At 40.4% G+C, this 26,596-nt stretch overlaps 1 protein-coding gene across 9 annotated transcripts in view; it reads right to left on the bottom strand.

Moving 5' to 3' along the window:
- Positions 1-26,596, bottom strand: part of OSBPL10 (oxysterol binding protein like 10) — a 326,956-nt gene that overhangs the window by 165,324 nt on the left and 135,036 nt on the right. For 6 of the 9 annotated variants that reach the window (XM_005545553.4, XM_065539810.1, XM_074030850.1 and 3 more), the window contains one exon: positions 10,628-10,819. The exons of the other annotated variants lie outside the window; for them this stretch is intronic. In XM_005545553.4, coding sequence (XP_005545610.3) covers positions 10,628-10,819 — 192 coding nt within the window. The remainder of the gene's footprint in view (positions 1-10,627; positions 10,820-26,596) is intronic. 9 annotated transcript variants of the gene reach the window in all.

Raw genomic sequence — 26,596 nt, 5'->3', positions numbered from 1 at the left:
GAGAGTGGCTCCTCACCTTCACACAGACCTTTGTTAGAGCTGGGGATGCGGCTCCCACATTAAGGGGTGGGATGGACAAGAGAACTTTTTCAGAGGCTCCCACGCTGATACCTCCCTCTCCCATTCTGGCCTACCCAGGCTGACAAACTAGAAGGGTGACGACGGCAGCTTTGAGGTTCTCCCCTCTCTGAGACCTCAGTTTGACGTGTCTGGGAATCTCTGATCATTGGCTTGAGCACCTGCCTTGTGCTACACTCTGCTGGGCACTTTTACTTCTATCGTTCATCAAGGTAAGCAGTTGCGATATTTCCACTTTACATATGAGAGATGTAATGTGACTTGCCCAAGGACTGGAACTGAGGTCACTGCTCTTTCTACTGAAAAGTGCTGTGTTCTGGTGACTCATCCAAGTGAATAAATTCATCAAGTCCTCACTGGGGTACTGCACAGGTTAGGGGCCATGTAGGAGTCAGGCATACAGAGATCAAGAGTCTCAGTCATACTTCCAGGAGAGCGGGACAGTCACGGCCTTGGCAGCCACTGCCGCCCCAGCTCCCAGCACAAGAATTGGCACCTGGTGTGATAGTTCGTGGTCAAATTCCCTGGGCCAGAATCAACCACTTGACACACATGTGACTTCTCATGATGGTCTTTTTTTGCTGTATCAACTTGGTGAAGCTACAGTTCCCAGTTACTCAACTAAATACGAACCTAGATGTTTCTGAGAGGTATTTTGTAGATGTGGATCAAGTTCATTATTAGTTGTCTTTAAGTAAGAGAGATTACAGAGATCATCTGGATGGGATAGATTCAGCTGAAAGGTCTAAAGAGCAGAGCCAAGGCTTTCTAAAGGAAGCAATTCCATCTGTAGATGGCCACTTCCGTGTCTGCTCCATGGATCCTGGACCTGCCTGAATAGCCCCCACAATCATATACGCCAATTCCGCCTAATCTCTTAATGTAGATCTCCTAGGGTTCTGTTTCTCTGGTTGAACCCTAGCTAGTACACCTCTCTTTGCCCTAACCTCTTTACGCCTCAGTTTCTTGTCTTAATATAGGGAAAATAATAGTATCTACCTCACAGTGTTGACTTGAGGATAGCACAAGTAAAACATTGAACCCAGGTACCTGGTAAGATCCCAACAAGTATGAAATATTATTATTCATGTAGTAGTAGCTATTATTATTAATAAAGTCATGCCCCTAAGAAAGAAGGTTATGGACTAATGGGGACCTTTAAAAAAAATAATTACGGCCAGGCACAGTGGCTCACGCCTATAATCCCAGCACTTTGGGAGGATGAGGCGGGTGGATCATGAGGTCAGGAGTTTGAGATCAGCCTGGCCAATATGGTGAAACCCTGTTTCTACTAAAAATACAAAAATTAGCCAGACGTGGTGACGTGTGCCTGTAGTCCCAACTACTCAGGAAGCTGAAGCAGAAGAATCGTTTAAACCTCGGGGGCGGAGGTTGCAGTGAGCCGAGATCATGCCACTGCATTCCAGTCTGGGAGACAGAGCGAGACTCTGTCTCGGGGGGAAAAAAAAAAAAAAATTACAACATAAAGAAATATTTGGTAAAAATATAGATAGGTATAAAGTATACCAAGCACTAGGAGAAGAAGTACCTAAGTGTGCCCAGGCCACAGTGAGAAACCGCTGTAAGTATACAATGCAGTTGGCCCAAGTTCCCCCTTGCGTCTGCTTTGGGACCTCAACTCCTAAGAAGATGGTGCTGAGTGAGAAACTCCTTCCTCTCAAAGGCTTTTTAGACCTAATCTATAGAGAAGTATTTCCCAGTGGTTATAATCCTCTTAATGGGAAATCACTCATTTACTCAAATTTTTACTTAGCATCTTTCAAGTGCTAGGTGCTGTGCTAAGGGCTTGGGAATAAACAGGCTAAACCAAAAACACCTTTAGATGGAGGAAGACATGGGGTCAGACAATAAAAAGGTAAACAAATGCCTAATTTCCCAGTGTAATATGTAAATGAACAAAAAGAGCCTGGTGAGAGAATAAACTGAGGGTTTATTCTCCCACCTCCCGCACCCCACTCAGCCATGCCGTGCTCCCCGCAGGTTGAAACCACAGCAGAGCATTCTCCTCCCAGGGCAGCAGTTGGACAATGAGCTGAGGATGGGTGGGAGACACTATCTCACGTTGGGCTTTGGTTGTTGTTCACCTGAGATGCTGTCAGTGTACAACCAAATCCAATGACTCTCAAACTGTGCTCTCAAAGGATCCCATGGTGTTCCACAGACCACACAAATGTTTGCTTCAGCGTTCACAGATGCAGACAGAGGCTGATAAGGGATTGTAGGGGTGGTCATAAATTATCATTCTCACTCTTCCAGCCAACCTGCTTCACTAGCAACAAATGCCCCTTTTACCTTCTAAAGTAAATCTGTTCTCATAAAACACCAACTTCACCTGCTCTTACACAGTAAGTATCTAATATTTTCACTCACAAACAACCCACCCTATTGCTTTAAAAACATTTGGAAACTGCTGCTATTAACTAATTTCACATTAACATTTTTTGAAAACTGAAGTTTGAAACTGACTTATTTTCAGAGATGGCAAATTGCCACTAAAAATACATTTTATGGTTACTCATCATCTATCCAAAAAGTACACAGGAAAATTAATTTAGGACTTTTGAAAAAATAATCATTCTGTTCACACAAAGGGTAAATTCACTTTGTACCCTAAATGTGGTTTCCCTGGTGATGGCCCGTATTCAATGCTGCCAGTACAGATCACTACCTTAAAATTGATCAGCTAATAAAATTTGTTAGGGTGACAGTTCACAGTTACTGCTTCCATAACAGACGCTGTGCACGAATTTCTAACCAGGTATTTACTGAATCCATGTGAACCAAGATCACACCAAATCATCCTAAAAGGAGAGGATGCTGAGTTAATATCCATTTATAAAGACAACAACTTCATTAAAGGGTCTTCCCTATGTGTGTGTAGTAAGTAAATATAACATTGCAATTACATGAACATATAAATTCTCATAGGTGAGATGACATAAACACACATCTCCCTCCACATATCAGACTCTGTAAAAGGTTTCTTTAAAATCATATTAAATTACGCAGCCTCAACCCAGTTAATCTACCCAGTAAACCAGTGCAGCACACAGCTTTCCTCTTTGTCAGATGACTGTGTGCCTGGAAGCAAAAGTAAACAAAGAAAAAAGTTTCAAAGAAGGATAATTCCTATTTGTTTCTAAATTTTCACTGCTTAACTAAATCTTTATTTGTGCTTCACACACACACAGTATTCAACAGCACCACCTTTTCCCTCATCATGCTGTGAATCCAAAGCCTCCCTACTGAATTAAGTGTGGTTTTTTTAAGCCTCAAATATCACAACTGAAAAAAAGTATTCATTAAAAACACGTATTAGGGTTGTATTTCTTCAGAAAACATCTAGCAAGGAAGAATTTTATTAAAATTACATTGTACTTCTACCAATTGAACTTGTGTCTATTTAAGTAAGTGTGAGCCACATTAAAAACTATTGTAATAACTAGACATACAAAAGTTAAAGGCCAGGTGCAATGGCTCACCCCTGTAATCCCAGCACTTCGGGAGGCCAAAGCAGGAGAATTGCTTGAGGCCAAGAGTTCAACACCAGCCTGGACAACATAGCAAGATCCCATATTTAGAAAAAACTTTTTAAAAAATTAGCCAGGTATAGTGGCATGTGCCTATACTCCTACTCAGGAGGTTAAGGCAGGAGGATTGCTTAAGCCTAGGAGTTAGAGGGTGCAATGAGTCATGATTGATCTACTATACTCCAGCCTGCAACAGAGTGAGACCAACTCTAAAAAAAAAAAAAAAGAAAGTTAAAATAGAAAAAATATACAATACAATAAATACCATACATTTCAATCATCACATGCTTAAATAACTGAGGGGATCAAATTAATTTTAAAAAATATACTAGATTCCATTTATAAAACAATTCAAGTGGCACATTAAGAGGCTTATACCATCATCACTTTTCCCCACAGTCACATAGTCATCTAGATGTACACTCACCCAATGCTATAGTCAGAGAAGATTAAATGAGTACCTGACAACCGTCAACCAACTGCCAGGTAGCTGACATATAGTTACCTAAGCAACCCTTGAATACCTCCATATGCCATTTTAAAGGAGCCCTAACAGCTAGAGAATGAGTCCTTAATTCAATTTGTTCATCAGTATGCCTAGTGATTGTGCTAGGGCTGAAAGATGCAAAGATGAATAAGACATGACCTTTAACATAGGTATCTGTGGTCTGGCACATAGAAGGTGCTCAATTAATACCTGCAGAACGAAGGTAGGAATGGGTGAGTAAGCAAGCTCACAGTCTAGGGCAGCGCTATCCAAGAGAAACATAAGCCAAGCCACAAATGTGAGACACGTACATAACTTTACGTTTTCTAGTAGGCAAATTTAAAAGGTAGAAAGACCTTCTCCCAACCTGTCCACAGCCCATGCTGGGGGCAATAAATAATAAATAGGTAAAAAGAAATAGGTAGAATAAATTCTAAAATATTTTATTTAACTGAATGGATATATTATGATTTCCTTAGTATGTAAGTATTAAAAATTATGATATATTTTACCTTGTTTTGTACTAAGTCTTTGAAATCTAGAGTGCATTTTATATTACAGCACATCTCCATTCATACTGTGCACATTTCAAGAGCTCATTTTGACTAGCCCCTTTTTAATGTAGTGTGTGTGCATGTGTGTGTGTGTGATGGGGTTTGCCTCTATCACCCACGCTGGAGTGCAGTGGTATGATCTTGACTCAGTGCAGCTTCCGCCTCCCAGGCTCAAAGGATTCTCCCACCTCAGTCTCCCAAATAGCTGGGACCACAGGTGCATGCCACCACACCCAGCTACTTTCATGCATTTTTGGTAGAGATGGGATTTCATTAAGACGATCCTGTTGCCCAGGCTTGTCTTAAACTCCTGAGCTCAGGCAATCCTCTCACCTCGGCCTCCCAATCCTCGGCTGGGATTACAGGCATGAGCCACCACGCCCTGCCCCTTTTTTTAATTCTATAAAGACACCGTGGTCAATGAAAGCAGTTGGGCCTGAAGAAACAGGAAATGACGACAGCTTGAACATATGGAAGGGATAAATGGATGCAGGAAGAGCTCATGGGACCACCTTGACAGTTGCTGTAGTTGCAGGTTGGCCAATTTGAGATCTAGTACTGCCATCAATTGTCTTTGCAATTTAATCTAAATTGTGCTTAAGTGCCTTGACATGAGTCTCTATTGTTACAGTGTTCTGTTGAGTCATGGTCAGGGCATCATAAACAGTCTCTGATCCAAAAAATGGTCCAAATCGTTCTTCAACGCACTGAAGGATCACTTTCTGCTGACCGATGGTTGCTACAAGAGCATTGAAAATGATTGCAAGGTTTGGTATGTACGGTTTGATATCATCAAGGGCAAGATCAGATCTCAAGGTGATGCCTTGGACTAGGTTCTCCATCGACAGACCTGCCATCTTCGTTGGTTTGGACGCAGAGTGAGTGATCATACATCTGTGCTCTGGCCACTGTCCACCAAAGCCTTCACATCACTCACCTATCAGTGCTTTCTCTTGCTTTGGAAGTGCCGTCTGTCTGCGCTTCTCCTCCTCGGCTGTTTCTTGGTTCTTCGTTGCTTGCCAGTGGATATCTTGCAGTGGCAGGCATATCATCCCATCTCACTCGATAAAACCTCCTGCATCACCATCGTAGATCTTAAGTCTTCTGGTACGCTCAACTTTTCCTAGTGGAGCCAAGATATGAATGTTTCCATATCAAGTAAAGATACGGAACATTTCTATTTTGGCAGAAAGTTCTGTTGAGCGGTGGGCCTCCCAACAGAGGAGGTCCTGAGTCCCCAATGAGGACAAGAAGGGGCACTGAGGGTTGGGAGATGGAGGAGGACACACCGCAGGAAGCTGGGCTTGTGGGCCACCCAGGAGAGTTTGACCTTTATCCTATGGACAGTGGGGAATCAAAAAGGTTTGGGGTTTTGTTTGTTTTAATAGCAGAAAGGTGACACGATAAAATATTTCCATTTAGGAAGGTGGTTTTCTGGAGATAGAGCAAGGCATGAACTAAAAGAGTGACTGACAATGGCAAGGGAGGAGACAAATTGGAAACACAGATGCACAGGCCAGAATCAATCCACAAGGAAGTCTCTTCCAGTCCAGGATTTTTTTTTTTTCTTTTGAGAAAGAGTCTTGCGCAGTCGCCTAGGGTGGAGTGCAGTGGCGCCATCATTGCTCATTGCAATTTCAAACACCTGGGCTCAAGCAATCCTCCCACTTCAGCCTCCTGAGTGGTTGGGACTACAGGCACGAGCCACCACACCCAGCAAATCTGTAAATTTTTTTTGAAATGGAGTCTGTGTGGCCAAGGCTGGTCTTGAACTCCTGGACTCAAGCAATCCTCCTACCTTGCCTCCCAAAGTGCTGGAATTACAGGCGTGATTCACTGCACCCAGCCCCCTAAGACTTCTTATTCAATGCAATAAATGACTCTTTATTTGAGATTATATTCCTTTGGGGGCATCAAGACGTTTTTACGAGATAGTGGAAACCAGAGATTATGACTACTTTCAAAATGTCCTTTCTGGGTAAATTTTAAAATAGCAATACTATGTTGCTTCTAAAATTCTATTTCTAAAACTTCGTTTGCAAGGAAAATCCAAAATTCTGGGAATCACTGTTTTAAACAACTTCTGGAGCTTATTAATATGACTATAGGGTCCAATGTATATACATTATTCTGTATACTTATTTTCCTACTCATTTTATGCATACATGTCCATGTAGTAATAATACTGACATGATTCTTATCTTAAATTACTATAGAGTAATTAAGAATCTAAAATGTATTATTGTTTAGTCATTCCCTTAATGTCTTGTATTGAATCTATGCCTTTATTAGTATGAATAGCTTTATCCAAATTAATTTTCTTCCTCCTAGTCCTAGTTCCATAAATTGTTTCCTCAGGTATGATTCCCAGCAGGAAATGTATGGGTCACTGGCAATGCAGTTTATGTTTCATTCTTATTATACATCACCAGATTGCAGCAAAAAGACAATCTGCAGCACAGTCAACATTTCTTACTACCCCAACCAATAATGGGCTAGAATTAATTCTGATAATTTCACAAACAGTTGCCTTAATTTTCATTTCTTCAATTGCTAAAGAGAATGTATCTGTTCCTCATGATGACAGTCTCTGAAATTCCCTATACTGATCTCTCCTAACCACTTCCTGAGAAGATGCTGGGTTCCAACCTTTGGTATCTCAATTCTTTATATTTTGGATAACCATTTAATCTTTCAAACTGTCCCATTATTTTCACCAATGCTGTAGCATTCCATTTACTATTTACTCTATTGCCTTTGGCTGGGCTATTTCTCTTTTATTCTCCTGATATTCTGGCACATCTGTCTTGTGTATGATGATTTTCTCCATTGCTTCTGTGGTCATAAGTTTATCTTCCCTGAACAGCTGGGTTAAAAATGCTATTCCATTTTCTTCTAGCTATTTTATAGATAAATACAGTGGAACCTTAAAGCAGTGACTTTTATGCTCTGAAATTAATAACTGTGGAACTTTCTAGTATGAGTGCAATTTGCTCGGATAGTTCCCAAGGTGGACCTGGCCACATCACAAAATGACAAACACCACAGAACAGCTACCCATCTCCCATCAGGAGTGAAGGTAGACACAGTGTCTGAGGACTGAAACTTTAAACTCTTCCTAAAGGGGCTCGGCACCCTAAAGTTCTCTCCATTACCAGTGTTGGCACTTATATGTCAACAATCTTACTTAAATTTTGAGTAATAAAGGTTATCAATATACAAAAAGCAAGGACCTGAAGAAATATACCATCACCCAAGAGTACAAAAACCAAACCAAATGGCTATAGAGGCATTTCACCTACTTTTTCTTTTTCTTTTTTGAGATGGGGTCTTGCTGTGTTGCCCAGGCTGGTTTTGAACTCCTGGCCTCAAGCAATCCTCTTGCCTCAGCTTCCCAAGTAGATGGAATTACAGGTGCATGCCACCGGACCTGGTTTCACCTAATTATTTTTCATATCATGAAACTCTATGGGAAATTTCAATAGCTTTCCCCAATAGACAACAGAGAAAAAACAATATAAAGGGAAAAAAAGCATACATGTATTCATTTACAAAATTTAGATCACTCTGTATAGATTTTTACGTATCTACATCTGCAATATACAGGGGGAAAAACCCAAAAGTAAATTCATTGAAAGATTAACAGTGGTTACCTGTAGGGAGGTAGAATTATATGTAATTTTAATTTTCTTAATACATTTTTTGCAATATAAACTTGCATTATAGACTTTATATAAATTAAACTTCTTTGTACAACCACACACAAAAGCCATACTTCTATTCTTTTAAAAAATTGAATTCTTTTTAAATGAAGGTAGAAAAGATTCTGTTGCATCAAATGCCACTAATTAATCATGCTAAAGTACCTCAACCTTTATTTAGATCACTGCTCAATACACACAAGTCCTAAGAAAAAAAATTTTTTTTCATACATACAGGCTTATCATTTATAACAGTAAGTCTACAGAGATTCATTATAATACAATAAAGAAAACTATCAAAATACCATAAACTTTCACCTGCCTTTGTTCAAGGTTACAGTTTCAAATGACTCAAACTAATCTGCAATGAGGTCTACATAAAAGTGAAATGATGGTATCATAGTTAAGTGTTGTATCATTTTATCACTGCCAGTTAATGTAACGGTATTTATCTAACAGGAACTTTTTATAAAACTTAACTATTCTTTAAAATACTCTAGCAGGAAAAATAAAGTGGTGGGGGAATTAAAAATAGATAAAACAAGAACAACGGAACATTTAAATTGTTAAAGTAAGGTGATGGATATAGGGTTGCATTACTATTCTATTTTGCATATATTTGAACATTTTTCATTATACAATGTTTTGAAAAGGTGCTAAGAAAAATAAAAAGAAATATAAACCCGTGCACAATCATTCATCATATCAACTAATGTAACACAATTAAGCTAATAGCCACTTTTTCTTTTTCTTTTTTCTGAGACACAGCCTCGCTCTGCTGCCCAGGCTGGAGTGCAGTGGGGCTATCTCGGCTCACTGCAGCCTCTGGCTCCTCAGTTCAAGCGATTATCCTGCCTCAGCCTCTTAAGTAGCTGGGACTACAGTCACGTGCCACCATGCCCAGTTAATTTTTGTGTTATTAGTAGAGATGGTGTTTCACCATGTTGGCCAGGCTGGTCTCGAACTCCTGACCTCAAGTGATCCACCCACCTTGGCCTCCCAAAGTGCTGGGATTACAGGCATGGGCCACCAGGCCCAGCCCACTTTTTTCCTTTTTAACACATCAGGATGACTATTTCAAAGTAAGCATTCTACCTGAAAATTCCAGTAGAATTCTGACTCTGTACTTTTTCTTTATTAGGCAAGACAGAGTATATACATGTAAAATCTTTCAAGAAAAAAATGTGTCTTTCGTATGCATCTACAGATTTGACTCTGATTTTAGACTGTCCTTCCTGGGCCAGATTCAGAACCAAGATAGTCAGCTATCAGAGCACTACACCTGGCTTGTGACATTTAAAAACGAAAGCAAGATGCATGCTAACTCAAGCAGCAGCAAGACTCTAGTCTAGGAGTCTCATTCTGTGTGACACAGAGGAAGAGCCCTGCCACTTTCTCTAAGAGGAAAGCAAACTGGTCTGTACCCAAGTAAGCTGCAGAGCAAAAAAATCTCAGCCCTCAAAGGAAGTAGGCAACCAAAACCAACATCATTTATTTGAGAGTCTGTTCTCTATAACAGCTGCAGAGGATGACAGGGATACTAAGGATGTGGGATCCCCAAACTGATGACTTCCCAGTGCATCAAAAGCAAAATTTAAACGGAACCTCATGTCACTTTTATAAGGCACAATTAAAGAGTTTTCATTATCACAAATGATCCTCTTATTTCCCCAGAGAAGGCTGGCAAAGCCTGTTTTATTTCCATTTTACAGGTATAGAAACAGAGGTTTGGAGCTGTTAAAAGAGATGCTCTTAAACAACAGTCTTCTGACTTCAAGGACAGTATTCTTTTCACTACCCAACACCCCCCGTGGAGTGTGTCTATGAAGGGGAGGAGGAGAGGAGAGAAAAAGTGAAGCAGGGCAGAAAATGGGGGGAATCTGCGTTATGTCCGACACTTCCTGAGTTTCAAAACACCCAGAGCTATTTTCTTATTATCCATGGAGTTGGGCCTAGTCTTTGCTACAAGCGTGGATTTAACTGTACTTCCATTTACATCCATATTTTTGTACGCTTGCTTTCTCCGCTTTCTGAATTCTGAGAGAAGTCTCCTAACAATTCGCTTAACCTAAGAAGAAATAGGAACAATTAACTTTTTTTAAACCAGGAGGGACTGTCATAGCGGTGTAGCTGGGAGGTTTGCTGCTGGTCCTCTCTCCATAAATCAAGACGGCGCAAAGGAAGAGGAGTCGGCAGAGCCCGTCACAGCCCCCACCTCCCCGGGGCTGCTTAACCTAGTAGGAGAGCAAAGCCTACCTCTCTGACTTCGTGAAGCTGGCCGGAATACTGACTCTTGGCTCTTCGGGCGGCTGCAGGCGACTTGTGATGCGTGATTGTGACAACACCGGGGGCCCCCACACTGAGGTGTCTCTGGCTACAGGGAGACGCAGAATTGGGTGTTCCATGTGGGAGCAAAGTGAGACTTCGGCTTCGGGAGCCTGGAGCACTCTAGAATAAGCAACAGGTGTCAAAACTCAACAACTGACCTGCAGAACACAACTAAGTGTTGGCTTCTATTCATTTTGGACCTCTTCATCTTTCCCCCACATCTCTTTAGGGAGATGAAGGTACGGGGGAGGTATAACAACACTGCATGCCCAAATCCCACAGATACTCACTGAACTGCCCCTTCCATTAGCTGTCCTTCTGGTTTCATCTCCAACTGCGCTTCCTGTCCTACATGATGGCCATGAACAGCTATTCAAAATCCTGCCCCCCACCCTCCCCGACCCACACACCATGGACGCTCATGGAGCTCTGCCTCTCTACCTATTATTTCCTCTTCCCAGAATGCCCTTCCTCTGTGGCTGGTCAGCCTCTGCTGAACCTTGAAACTCAGCATGGTGTTCCCTGCTCTGTGAAGCATTTCCCTGGCTTTCTCAGCCTCTCTGCTGCTCTTATTCCACTGCATCCAGATTACATTGATTATCCAGTTATACTTTCTTAAGAGATGCTTTCATGCTCATCTTTATTTCCCCAAGGTCTGGCATATCACAATTGTTTAATTTATTAAGTGCTTAATAATGTCGGTTGTATGCATGAACTAAGCTGTCCACCAATTATTCCTCATTTGTTAGTCCAGTGTTTACATTTCATCCTGTGGTAATATATAATCCAAATTACAATCTAGCTGATGATAAAAATGGCATCTCAACTTAGTGGAGATGGATTTTTCAGTAAATGTTGGGATAACTGGGAAGCCATCTGAATAACAAAGCTGGATTCATCTCCCAGATCACAGACCTCGAATGGATCAAAGATTTAAGAAAAACTAACAGTACTAGAAGAAAACTTGTAACCATGGGATAGGAAAGGCCTAACACTTTGAAATCCCAAAGCTATACCAGAAAAGCTTAGCCGAGTGCGATGGCTCACGCCTGTAATCCCAGCACTTTGGGAGGCCAAGGCAGGTGGATCACCTGAGGTCAGGAGTTCAAGACCAGCCTGACCAACATGGAGAAACCCCGTCTCTACTAAAAATACAAAATTAGCCAGGCGTGGTGGCGCATGCCTGTAATCCCAGCTACTCAGGAGGCTGAGGCAGGAGAATCGCTTGAACCCGGGAGGCGGAGGTTGCCGTGAGCCGAGATCACGCCATTACACTTCAGCCTGGGCAACAAGAGCAAAACTCCGTCTCAAAAAAGAGAAAAGAACAGAAAAAAGAAAATCTTGAAAAATTTGATTACCTAAAAACTGGAAACTTCTGCAAAGGAAACAAATAGACCAACAAAATACCCCACTACGACCACCAACAAAGCCAACCTATAAACTAGGAAAATTGTGGAGCTGGAAATAATTATTAAAATGGGCCAAGGTATGAAGACAGCTTACAAAAAAAGAAATATAAAGGGCTTTTAACACATAGGAAAATATGTTCAACTGTACTCAGAAGATAAATGTAAATTCAAACTACTTTAGATAACCATCTTTCACCCATCAGATTGGCAAAAATTCAAAAGTCTGAGTACACAATCTGTCAACAGGGCCACAGAGAAACAAGTTTGTGGAAGTCAAAAAGATGGCAAAACCCTGAGAACAGCAATCAGCAGACCCGTCACAGATACAAACATATCTCCCCTGGCTCCAGCAATCCCGTCTGGGAATGTATCCTCCAGACATACCTGCAGCCAGGTGAAATGCTCTATGTCCCTGTTAGTCACCGCAGCACTATGTTTGATGGCAAAGGACAGAAAACAATCCAAATGTCCGTCAGCATGCGACGGGTTAAATAAATTATGGTACATCTATGTAATGGAATACTACCAAGCTATAAAACAATAATGAGAGAGGTTTCTACGAATTGATCTGGAAATATCTCTCAGCTAGATAGTTAAGTGAAGGAAGGCACATAATTGTTCTATAGTATGCAAAGTATAGCTTTTCCAACATGAGGTACATAAGTATTTTTGTTATTTAACTTGTTGAAAATTATTTGCTTAAAACAAACACACTGCGGAAGGATACATATAAAACTATCAAGTGGCTGTTTATTTGTGCAGAAGCAGGGAATGAGAGGATAGAAACAGAAGAGGGGAGAATTTTTCACTGTATACTTTTTATATTCTTCCACTTTGAACTATATGAATGTATTCCCTATTGAAAACATTTTAATTCTGCATAAACTTTACATTCCAATTGTTCCTATACTTCATCTCAGCTTGAGAAAAGGCAACTTAGATAATGTAGAAATCATCTAGCTCCTACAGTTCAAAGATTTACTGAATACCTACTATGTGCCTAGGTAAATATATACTGTGTAGTGTCAGGAAGAAAACAAAATGTATGAGACAGTTTTTCACCATAGATACCTATAATATTGCTGGGGATGTAAGATGCAAATATACAGAGACAGACGGAGGGAAACATACACAGATGCACACTTACAAGATGGTGCATAACAGGGGCTAATTTGGCAATACAGCCAGAAAATGTCAAAGAAGTGAGCTCATCTCGTCACGGCAGGATGTTCCAAGGGTGATGGGCCTGAAGCCTGAGTAGGCTTTGGGAAGCTAGAAAGGCAAGGCAGCACACGACATAGCAACTCAACAGTCTGGATACCGAGGTAGTCTTAGCCTCAGGCCTCAGCTAACAAGCACAGCTCTAAACACTGTTAAACATTAATGATTCATCATTCTACAGATCACCAGGGGATGGAGGAGTGGGGTGAGAGCCAGGGTAGAAATCAGAGTTTTGGTTCACCTTGAAATACCGCAGATTGTAAAGATTCTCTGGATTTGACTTGGACATAATGAATTAGAATGCAGATAAAGATAGGAAATAACCATATGTTAGGTAATTGGAGAAATGTGTGGTCTAAGAACTATATATATCGTGATCAAAATGAGCTATAATAATCACCTACTTTCAGCTTCAATCTTTTCACTTGGAGAGTAGAGGGAGAAAGAGGATATTTCTTTAATAACAGTAAATTTGCCTAAGTATTAAGAGTCCACTGAAATATATTTTGACTGTCAGCGAGGCTTATTCCAGTCCAGGAAAAGGCAGATTTTTTTTCCCTGGGCTTTGAAACCAGACACATAAGTTTCATTCTTCATACACACACCTCTATCCCCACTTCTCCCCTACCAAACCCCTGTTCTTGCCACGTGATCTGGGGTGAGTTATTTAAGCTTTCTCATTAAGCATCAATTTCCTAATCTTTAAAAAGAGAAATAACAACATTGACCCTTAAACATCATCATGAAATTTAAATTAGATTATGCATATAAAATGCTTAGCACAGTGCCTGACATGTAGAAGCTGCATGGACAACGTTTGTTTCTTAATATCACTGAAAACTTGAACAATGAAAACCTTATGGATTTTTAAAATGTTAAGAAGTTGCTTAGCACAAAATCATAAGCAGTTGCTGAGTCGCTGACCTTCTTTTTTTCTATAGGGTCAGACTGGTCAGAAGCCCAAAACATAATTAAATACTTACAGGGTCAGCCATTAAATATCAAGATTGTAGGGAAAACACACAGACACACACACACACACAGACACACACACACACACACACACACCCTAATTCTGAGTAGAAATAAGGACTCATCAGAAATCAGAGAGGAAGACAGCTCTGGCAATAGACACCTTTGCCTGTAGCAGTATCACCATGAATGGCAATAAATCAAGAAATTCACCCAAGAGCAAAATTATTCCATGGTGAATGTCTAACCCCATGATCATTATTTAATGGTTGGCTGTCATCTGAATTTACAAGCAGTAAATCTGAGTCAAAAAGCCTTTAATTTTCCATTAACTGGGGATTCTCACAGTGTAAATTCACATCCATGCCTCCTTTCAGGATAAACATGAACAAAAAAGTCTTACCCTTGGTAAATCCCACAGTCATTACAAGAACAAGTGAGAAAGGCAGCAAATTGTAGCCACTATAAACGAGCAGGCTGTGTTTCCACAAGGCAGCCTGTCTACAATCTCCAGGTTTTGTTTCAAAATTATGCTTGCATGTCATAAAAGCCTATTTTCGCTATTAATTTAAAATATTAACAGAGTCTGAGAAACAACATGGCAGGTTTTTGTTCCAAATATTTACTTCAGTGGGGGTGACTAGAAACTCCAAGTGTGCCATCTGTGGGAAATTCTGAGTCAAGAGCAAGTTTCTTCATCCTTTGCTTAGGAGAATTGTCCCTCACACAGCCATCGGTGCTCATCTGGCTACTCCTTATGTCCCCTCGCTTCATAAGCACCTGGCTGATGATGGGGTGACAGCAAAAAAGAGTGTGGGAGCGGGTGAGACCAAGTGCTAATGCTCACAGCCTGTCCAGGCATCTGCACACAATCACACAGGCCTCTTGGTCTTTCCCTACATTCTCATTGAATGATTCCTAAATTTCCCAAGTTTGCAAAGAGAAGACAAAACACACATACTCTTTGTATCTGCTGGCCAAAACCGCCATTTAGGAAAGGAGAACATTCTTGGAAAAGGAGAGGAATCATTAGAAAGAATCTGTCCAACCAAGGTAAACGGGCAACAAGCCTGGGAGATAGAAGCCAAGTGCGAGAAAGCTTAGAGCGAGAAGCACTGGACCATCTACAGGCCCAGTACCAATCCAGTACTATGGACAATGTGGGGAGTGGTTAAGAGCACACTTTCTCAAGTCAACTGCCTGAGTTCAAATCTGGGCTCCACCACTTGCAAACTGTGTAACCTAGAAAATGTAGGTATCTTCCTTTCTAAAGTTTAATATTACCTACTTCATTGGGTTGTTGGAGAAAGATATGAGAAGAGACACATAAAGCATGTGTCATAAAGTATGCAATAAATACCATCATTAATAAATAAAATGAGGTCTTCAAGCCTCATTATAGGTGAATGGCTGTTAAGTGGTCCCTGACTGAACTATATGGCCATTTTGGTCCTTGGTATCTTAAGTAGTCACAGTCTTAAGGCTTCCTTAACTTTAAAAGATAGTCATCCTAATTACTAAAAAACCACTTGCTTCAGAGAAAAAAAATGCACTTAAAATATGATTTCACATTTTCAGAAACCCACCTGTTATAGAAAGCAAAGTTCCCTATAAATTAATCCAATCTACATGGTTTACCAAAAAGAAATAATTAGTTTAAATAATGGAAAGTTTCCCTTAATACTTGCAATAAACAAAGTTCCAAATAGAAAAGATCAGCTGGTCCTAAAAACCTCTTAAGACATGTATCAAAAGTTTGTAATTGCTGAACTAGCATTAAAAGGAGGCAAGGGAGGAAAGGGGGTATAAGATCTCAAATAGACATTTGAGACAACCACATCTACTGTAGAAAATTTTTCTGATGTGAAAAATTTCTGAGCACCAACTAATTGTAACAATATTCAAATGACATTTACTTTGAAACATATTTTCCTCACTTCCTTTAATTCCTTCATAGCAAGGAGGAAAAAAGGATACTATATTTCAGAAAAAAATAGCCCAAGGGAAACAGAAAAATCCAACAAGTCTGGAAATGTATTTTGAAGAACAAATTTAACCAACTAAAATCATTGGATTGTATTTCTTCTATTCCTCTAAAAAAACTGTGCCATATCTAAATATGTGAAAGCTAAGGATAAAAATCCTTTTCCTCTAAAAGCAAATATACTTCAAAATCAACAAAAAGAAACAGCATAACAATTTTTAAAATAGTATATTAAAATTAGTTGGAATTTCACTTTCCTGACAGTCAACATCTGAATAAAATGTGAACCGTTTCTTAAATGAATCTATTCCAGTATTTTGCTTAATAGCTTCATATTGACCTAATTTGCATTGCTTTGTTTTTGTTTTTTAGTTGTCTATTCTTTCAAGCTTAAACAGACCTAAAGTAGAATTAAAACTGGGAAATTTTCCAAGTTCATTTCCATGATTAGCTTTTCAAATTTGTTCTAGCTCTCTCTACTTTTCCAAATTCCTGTTTTCATCCAGAAATACAGTTTCAATATTAAGTAACCAGGCATAGAAAATTTCTTCCTCAAATTTCATCTTCAAATCTTTAATATATCTTAAACATTTTTCACTAACTTTATACCAATACCCTCTCAAATGGCAACATAAATGCATGCAAATATGTGTGCAAATGAAAAATTGTGGTTCTTCCAGAGACGACATCTCTAGCCTGCTTCTAAACACTGTCCTGAATCTATGAGTATGCATGCAAATGCCAGATTCCTGAAAAACTGTCACAAGCAAATGCATTTATTTCATTTCCTACAAATAGTGAGAAACAAAACTTGACATTTTTCGCTTTTTTCCCCCCATCATTTTCAACTCCTCCATCCCCCAATCATCTAACCCCCCTCCCTCCACCCTCCCCACCCCCTTGCCAATAAATCCTGCTGATTCTTCTTTAACAGTTAATTCAACTGCTCTAGAATCCCTAGTCAATCTCCAGGGCAAACCTGAAGGTCCCAACTCAACTGAAAGCACTGTCCTTGTGCATTTGACCCCCTTCTTTCACCACTTGCCACAGATCCACCCAGAAGTGTCAAGTGTGATTTCAAAACCTTCCACGTTCTCCGCTTTGCATCCTCCATCCACACCATTTGCTTGGGGGCCTTGCAATTCCAAGTACCAAGATTCCTTTTGGATGCTTTATTCTGAAAACATGAAAGACTCTCTTTCTGCTGACGAAGCTCAATTTGCTGCATTTCTCATGCTTTGGAACTATGCAATTTTAGAGCTAGATGGAATCTCAGACATAATTCTAGTCTAGTCCTTTCCCTTTATAGATCTAAAGTCTACAGCTCCCAAAAGGTAAATGAATCATACAAAACTCGGACCCAAATTATAAATCTCATCCAAGACTCAACTCAGAAAACACCTGATTAGAGATTCAGCCCCTCCAGCTGGGCCTTCACAATTAAAGAAGGACCTCATCATCCAAAATAGTATCTAACACAGGGCAGCCTTTAAAATAGTTGCTAGAAAGGAAGAAAGCTGACAACTGTTACACATTTTTATCTTTATTCTTACCCAAAACTTCAACTTAACCACTTATCATCATAAAAATAAACACACAACACTCCTTTGAAAGTAGGGCAATTGTGGGCTATATTCCTAGAATTACAGATCCCCAAAGAAAATAATTTTATTTTTTATATATATAGTAACATAACACAGAGACCGTTAAATGCTGAATTGCCATTTTAATAGAGAAAAAATCTGAAAACTAGGAATAAAAAGAAATTTTCTTAATTAGGCTACAAACCAAAAAATTACATCATATTTAAATCATATTTAATTTTTTAAAAATTAGCTTCATTCCTTTTAATATTAGAAACAAGAATTTCACTACCACTGTTTACTGTAAGCACTAGTCAACAAAATAGGACTAGAAAACAATCACTGTAGATGTGACTGTTTTATTTAAAAAAAAAGAGTTTCACAATGTTGTCAGATATATGATGAATTTAGAAAACTCAACAGCATTCCTTCATATCAATGATAACCAATCAGAAAATAGAAAATATCATTCACAATAGCAATAAAAACTATGATGTACAATATTAACCAAATAGGGAGTATACGAGACCTTTACTTTATAGAGAAAAAAAAAATTAATCCATGAAAAGAAATCAATGCAGAATTGAGAAAATGGAAATACACATATCAGATAAATGGATGGGACAACTTAATGTTGTAAAGATGTCAGTTCTCCCCAATTTGCTTTATAATTATTGTAATAAAAATTCCAGCAGGATTTTTTGAGCAACTCAACAAATTTATTCTAATATGTAAATAGAAGAATAAAGTTTCATGAAAGGTCAAGTTAATTTTGAAAAGGAGAGCAAAAGGGAAGAACTCACCCAACCAGATACAAATATTAACAAAGCTACAATGGAAATACACACACACACAAACACATACATATATGTGCATATTACAGTCTAAATATTTGTGTCCCCTCCCGGTAAAAAAGCTCATATATTGTGGCAGGGCGCAGTGGCTCAAGCCTGTAATCCTAGCACTTTGGGAGGCCAAAGCAGGTGGATCATGAGGTCAGGAGATCGAGACCATCCTGGCTAACACGGTGAAACCCCATCTCTACTAAAAATACAAAAAAATTAGCCGGGCGTGGTGGCGGGCGCCTGTAGTCCCAGCTACTTGGGAGGCTGAGACAGCAGAATGGTGTGAACCCGGGAGGCGGAGCTTGCAGTGAGCCGACATTGCGCCACTGCACTCCAGCCCGGGTGACAGAGCAAGACTGCATCCAAAAAAAAAAACCTCATGTATCATATATTGAAATCCTAACCCCAAAGTGATGCTATTAGGTGGTAGGGCCTTGGAAGGTGATGAGGACATGAGGATTCACTGCCTCGCTTGAGGTAATTCACTCAGCTGTCTTCAACTGAGGTCCAAAAAAGTCACCACAACTCTCTATGGAACACCATAACCGGGAGCTGAGTTAGCATCTTGGAAAAAAATTACTTTTTAATATCAAAGGCCAACATAGCATACTAATTCTCAGGTATTTAAACAATAAGCTCATTAGGGCTAAACCACATGGAGCTAAATACTTTTAATTGTTTATATGGTTTTTAATTAACTATTCCTAATAACAGGAGTAACGTTTGATGGGCAGTATGTATATAGATGTACAAACAAAATGTAGACTACGCCACGCATAGCACTTAATGTGCATTACTCAGTAGTCATCTGTCTCCATGGCTTACTGCTTCCCCTTGAGGATGGCCTTTCCCAGGCCAGAGACGGTATCTAACCAGCCATGGTGTATTCTGTTGAATTTGATACAGGGCCTCACCTTGCAAAAGCTATGAATGCGGTAAATAAAGAGCAATAAATCCCCCCAACCTCAACTTTTATCACTGGTTAAACCACTGCCTCTTCCCTGAAAACCTAATTTTAAAAGTATCAACACTGGTTCATTACTGTCTCTTCTCCTTTTCCAAATAGGCAGAAGAGTCTGGAAAAGACATACATACCACCACACCTACCATACATAAACATGAAATGTCCAAAAAGCAACCTGGCACAACACCAACCAACTTGCATTATTCAGAGATTCAGCAAGTATTTAATAAACATCTACTATGTGCCAGGCACTGCTCTCAGGAACGAAGTACAACAATGAGCAAAACAAACACTCCTGTCCTCGTGGAAATGGCATCCTGGTGAGAGAAAGAGGTCCTCCCCACCCACCACCCCCTAAAAAGGTAAATAGGTAAAATATGAAGCAGGGATAGAAAAAAAGAAAACAAACTTGAGGCGGCTTTCCAATTTTAGACAGGTGGCCAGAGAAGGCTTCGTGAGAAGGTAACATTTGATTAAAGACATCAGTGAAGTAAAGGAGTGAGTCAAGCCATCTGGGTAAGAGCACTCTACATAGAATCTCAACAGAGCACAAAAGCCCTGGGGTGAGAGTTCATTTGGCGTGTTTCAGCAAGATGGACAGAGTGGCAGAGGTGGAAGTGAGCAAAGCACAGAGCAATATAGATAAGGGATGGGAGAGACTAGTTCCTGAATTAGAAATTACAGACTGCTGCCAGGCAAGCCAGATGCCTGGTACCACCTAAGGCTGAGGCAGACATGGAGAATGACAAGCAAATTAGAAGAATGGGTTGCAATAAGCTTTCTCCTCAGGGTCATACTCAGGTATTAAATTGTTATTTGCATACAATTTATTTATGTCTACATGGAACGGATCATTTCGACTGGATAATTTTCATCGTAAAATTGTATTACTACTGCCCTGAAGATGGGCATTTCGTGATTTATTCTCTGCTCTATTTCTTCTCATGTCTCATTGTAATCGACTCGAAGATACTTTATGCCAGAAATGAATCACAGAACAAAAGGCAAGTGCGTGCTGAGGAATTCTATAAATGATCACTCAGGAACATGGGGGCAAGGGCTCCTATTTTATGTTTAAACTTCTGTCTCCTACCATTGGGTCAAATCAGCCATGGGATGAGAAGTCCAATGTCATTCCAAGAACATTTCAAGAAGCAAATTTGTTTTTTCTTGAAATCAATAACTAATCTCTGACAGAGCACTCCTGTCTACTAAGAGATCATTATCTCCTTCCCAAATGCTCAGGCACAAAAATGCCAAGCTCAAAAGGGCACGCCTACTTGTGTTTCAAAATGTTTCATGCTAAAAAAATTAAATCACGACATCATCAACATGCCCAAGCGGCGTGCAGACTCCTACAGGAGCTGTGGAATAAATCCCACTAATTACTATTCCGAGCTTGGTACTGCTGATGAAGTTAAGATAAAAATGCGAGTTTTGCTAATAACACAGGAAGTCTGGCTAGATAGCACCTTACTAACTCACCTATGGTGATAGCCACAGGAGGCTACAGAAACCTTATAACCCGTGGATCCATGAGGTAATTTTCCTAAAAACATTGTGTTTGGCCAGAATCTTAGAAGGTCTTGATATTTGGCTTCCTCTTTTCTCCTGTGCTTTTTATAAGTATGGAACACATACACAGGTGTCTTATATACATAGATTTAATCTCTTCCTAATTCTCAGTAAGGCACTTTTGCCAAAGCAGAAATAAACTGCAGGCTCACAGGCTTATGCTAACACTAAGCGAGGCCTTTTTTTTTTTTTTTTTTTTTTTTTGGAGATGGAGTTTCACTCTTGTTGCCCAGGCTGGAGTGCAATGGCGCGATCTCGGCTCACCACAACCTCTGCCTCCCGGGTTCAAGTGATTTTCCTGCCTCAGTCTCCTGTGTAGCTGGGATTACAGGCATGCACCACCACGCCTGGCTCATTTTGTATTTTTAGTAGAGACAGGGTTTCTCCATGTTGGTCAGGCTGATCTCAAATTCCCGACCTCAGGTGATCCACCTGCCTTGGCCTCCCAATGTGTTGGGATTACAGGTATGAGCCACCGCACCTGGCCTAGGCTTATTTTCAAAACACAAATACGTTTAGATCCTGTCTTGAACTTTTAAGAATCCTGAATCCAGACATAGGACCTGAGTAAACAGAGCCAACAAGATTCACTTACTTAGTTTTATTTATTTATTTTTCTACTAATTTCTGAAGCACAAAGGAAAGCACCTGACTCACTCTCAGATCTCTCCATTTTTACCAACAATTTCAAGACAGGGAATCTTTAGCGGTATTTGTGGTTCAGGCACTAGGCTGCTGTCATTCCAGTCACTGAAATCTGCAGACCTGGGCCAGCGAATAAGAGCCTGAAGGACTGCCCATGGGTGCCAGGATTTCCACGCAGAAAGTGTGTGGATGGAGTCGTTAGAAACAACCCAGGAGAGGCTTAGGCCATTTTAAATGAGAAGATATTTGTGTTGCCCCGTCTCAGGATTTCAGGTAGCAGAGTTAGAAAAGCTGTCGTAGATGCTTTCAATGTCCTCAATTTAACCAACTAATTGGATGTCCCACCACATTTCTTCCAAAACCTACTGACTGATGCATTTTAGTGCTGACCGTGTTAGGCTCAAAGCCTTTCTCTAGTTATGCCTGCACACTCTGCCCCACCAGCTGAGCTGGGTGTTTACAAACAGCCAACAGTATTTAGTCCCTACTCTATTTCTGCTGCTGTACTTATTATTTTAATTACACAATTTAAATAATAAAGAAACCAATACAAGTATGAAAATAATTGTCTTTATGAAACTAAGATGTATGATTTGAAAAATATCAATAAAAGTGAGTTGCTAAAAACAGCCATTGAATTAGGTACAGGTATGACAACTAAAAAGGTAAAAACTCTTTCTAAAACTCTAGAAGGGTTCTGTAATCAAGCTGCCCTATTCTTTAAACAAATCAACACAGGAATTATAAGTAATACATAATAGACATGCTTTACACCAGGGAGATGATGCAGAAACTCTAGCAGCAAGCCCACACTTGACGAATGGACCTGGGAACTTTATCTAAAGACTGGTGGGTAAAGATTCTAAGTTAAAACGACACACACACTTAAGGTCTGTAGACATAATGGTTGATGATTTTGCTGTTTTGATTAAAGAATGATGTCTCCACATCACCTTAGCTAAGACTTAGGACTTCTCTTGAAGTATCTCAGCCCTATAATCATAGAACCCTGGAGTGTCCCTAATGTGTGAGCTCTAAAAATGCAGTTTCCATCAATTCACCAGTGCAAATACTGGCTCAGCAAGAAGCTCCGGGGTCATTACAGAAGTGGCATGGCTACCAGGTGTCAATACCTGAGCAAGTTGGCTCTGTGTTAATACTCCAGGGACAGAGTGATCCTCACAGGAAATACAAAAGAAAAGTTGCTGGGCTTTACATAACACACAAAAGCTCCTACTACGACTCCTACTATGGCTTCAGAGCCAGCACGTCACTGTCATAACAGACTTTAGAGCACATGAAGAAGAAAATTAAAGTCTTATTGCTCCCTGCATGATAGTACATGAGACTTTTTCTCATTTCTTCCTGTCCCCAGAGACTCTGCTACCTGCTGAAGAGTCCAAATTATTCATTTTTTAAGTTTCATCTAGTGTTAAAATCTAATTGGATTCCTACAGCTTTAACAGACTTAGTGGCTTTAAGTCTAACGGATCAACTGGCCTAATTCCATCAAAATTGATATGGGAGGAGCAAAAGAGAAGTGATGGGGTTGGGGACAAAAACATGACCTTCACCGACAGCCAGGCTGAGAATACGTTCCATAATAGAACGCTATCATTTTGGGATATTCCTAAAACCTTGATTTAGGTTTAGATACAGGAGGTGGCTATAAGCGGCGACAAAAAGATGAAAAAAATGTGGAAATTACACATACTGGACACATGTGTGTCCTGCCTTACACCCTCTCAATCCACATTTTAACTCCTGGCTGCTGAGCCAACTATTGGCACACAGACAGCATGAGGACTCGGCTGTGCTATTTACCTCCTACCTTCTGACCTGGGACTCTTCTACAGAAGCCTGTTTGGAAAGTCCACAGCCAACTGTTCAGCCAAGTACAAGTGCAAATCTAGGCATGCAAGAGAGAGTCAACCCCACCCACCTCCCACCATGGGGCAGCCCTTGATCAATGGGAGATGGGAGCCAGGAGATAATAATCCCATTACCTGTGTCTGGGGTAGAGAATTCTGAAGCATATTCTATGTGGTTCCTACAAGGGTCACCAGTGGGATTCAGCTTAAATTGCCCACAGCTATAATCAGCACACTAGCACACCTCCCGGGTTTGTCTCTTTCCATATTTTGTTTCTCTTGCTCTCCTTATTCTACTCTTCCGGGATCACATTCCTGCACCCGAACCTTCATCCCTGAGGCTCTGCCTTCTGGGAGAACCCATCTAAAACAATAAATACCCATTACTTCAGAGTGCTAGACAGTGGCAAAATGGTATGTTTGCTTTAATCTGACACCTCTGATCATTGTTGGCCCTCCCCTTCCTTTCTTTCCTGCCCCAATTTATTCTGAAAGCTAAAGTTCCAGTTGGCATAACAGCAAAGTTCCTTTCCTCCTCGAGTGTATCAAGAGCTACGTTGAGGAATACAGAGATACATTTCCAGACAAAGGACCAATCTAGACACTGTAAATAGAGCACATCTGATCATAAGTTCATGATTGGGTATCTCCAAGACATATACTCTGTGCTCAGGGAGTCACATGTGAACAGCTCCCACAGTCACTGGTGGCCCTGGACCATGAGTTCTAAATCAAACACAGGCAGCAGCCATGAGTGCAGATGCTCTGAGCAGAGAGAGGGCAGATGAGGCAAGGGACAGGGACACTAGGGTCTGGGGCTACATAACAAAGATCTGCTGTTGAGCAGAGCAGTACAAAGATGGTTTTTCCCCATGAGCAATTATAATAAGATGGCTGAGAGTCTAACATTTCACACCGTAGGGACAAGATGCTGAACCAGGATTCCTGTAACAAAGCACCAGTCAGGCAAAAGGAGACCCATGTATTATCTTTGGGATTGTGACTTAAATCATTATAATGCAGCGAATTGCTTAGCAGCAAGCAAAATGTGTTGGTTCCAACCGTGAACTGCCATGATCCAAGTAAGCTGGCTCAGCCTGTACAGTTTACGACCCAAAGAGTGAGGAATAAGATTAATGCCTTACAAAAAACAATTAAAAACAGACTCAAATACATATACCCAAATTTTTATAGCAGCCCTATTCACAATAGTCAAAAGGCAGAAATAACTCAAATTTTCATCAACTGATAAATTGATAAGTAAAATGTGACAAATCTATACAATGGAACAATATTCATCCATAAAAAGGAATGAAGTATTGATACATGCCACATTGTTGTTGAAACTCAAAAACATCATGATAAAGAATAAGATGTCAGACACAAAATGTCACATATGATTTCATTCACATGAAATAGTTAGCATAGTAAATCCATAGAAACAGAAAGCAGACTGGTTGTTGCCAAGGGCTCAGGGAAGAGAAATGGGGAGTAACTGCAAATGGGCACAGGGTTTTATTTTGTGATAGCAAAAATTGCTTTGGAACTACATAGAAGTGGTGGCTGTACAACATAATGAACGTACTAAACATCATTTAATTGTCCTCTTTAAAAAATGGTTAATTTGGGCCAGGCACAGTGGCTCACGCCTATAATCCCAGCACTGTGGGAGGCCGAGGCAGGAGGATCACTAGTGGCCAGGAGTTCAAGACCAGCCTGGGCAACATAGCAAGACCCCATCTGTACAAAAAAAAAATGTTTTTTTAAAAAATTAGCTAGTCGAGGTGGTGCACAACTGCAACCCCAGCTATTTGGGAGGCTGAGGCAGGAGGATCACTGGAGCCCAGGAGGTCGAAGCTGCAGTAAGCCGTGTTTGTGCCACTGCACTCCAACCTGGGTGACAGAGCAAGACCCTATCTCAATAAAATAAATAAAATGGTTAATTTTATGTCATATGATTTTCACATCAATTTTTTTAAAATGAAAATAAAAACGAACACCTTAAGGATCCAGGAATCCTCCACCAGCAATTCTAATGCTGTCTGTCTGCCTGCCTCCATTTTCTCCTGCTCACCCTGAAAGGGCTTCTCTTTATTCCACAAGGTATGTGGGACATACAGAATATTTTACAATAAAGCTGCTCTTATTTCTCCTTCATGTAGGCAGAACTGTATACCCAGGGCAACTGGATAAACACTGAGAGATACCAGAAGCAATGGCTCAAAATTACTTACTAAAGTAGGAAGTGAATCCACCAATAGAAGAGATTCCAAATTGTTAAAGTGGTTGTTTTAGAGAGATGAGACCAGGATCTTCTTTCCTCTATTTTCCATTTTTGAGATGGAGTCTCGCTCTGTCGCCCAGGCTGGAGTGCAGTGGCCGGATCTCAGCTCACTGCAAGCTCCGCCTCCCGGGTTCCCGCCATTCTCCTGCCTCAGCCTCTCGAGCAGCTGGGACTACAGGCACCCGCCACCACGCCCAGCTAATTTTTTGTATTTTTTAGTAGAGACGGGGTTTCACCATGTTAGCCAGGATGGTCTCGATCTCCTGACCTCGTGATCCGCCCATCTCGGCCTCCCAAAGTGCTGGGATTACAGGCTTCAGCCACCGCGCCCAGCCTATTTTCCACATTTTATTATGTGTAATTATAGTGCTTTTATAATAAGAAAAAAGTTAAACTAATAAATTCTGTTATTCCTCAATTTCCTTATAACATTGACTGTTTATTACACACAGAGCAGAATTCAGTAAGAAGCAGTTCTGTCTCAGACTTCACCAAGAGGGGCTGCAAAGCATGAGTCCCAGACAGCACACATTAAAAAGAGAAA

This window comes from Macaca fascicularis, chromosome 2 (assembly GCF_037993035.2).
Source record: "Macaca fascicularis isolate 582-1 chromosome 2, T2T-MFA8v1.1".
NCBI lineage: Eukaryota > Metazoa > Chordata > Mammalia > Primates > Cercopithecidae > Macaca > Macaca fascicularis.
This window is presented reverse-complemented; position numbering and strand designations above follow the sequence as displayed.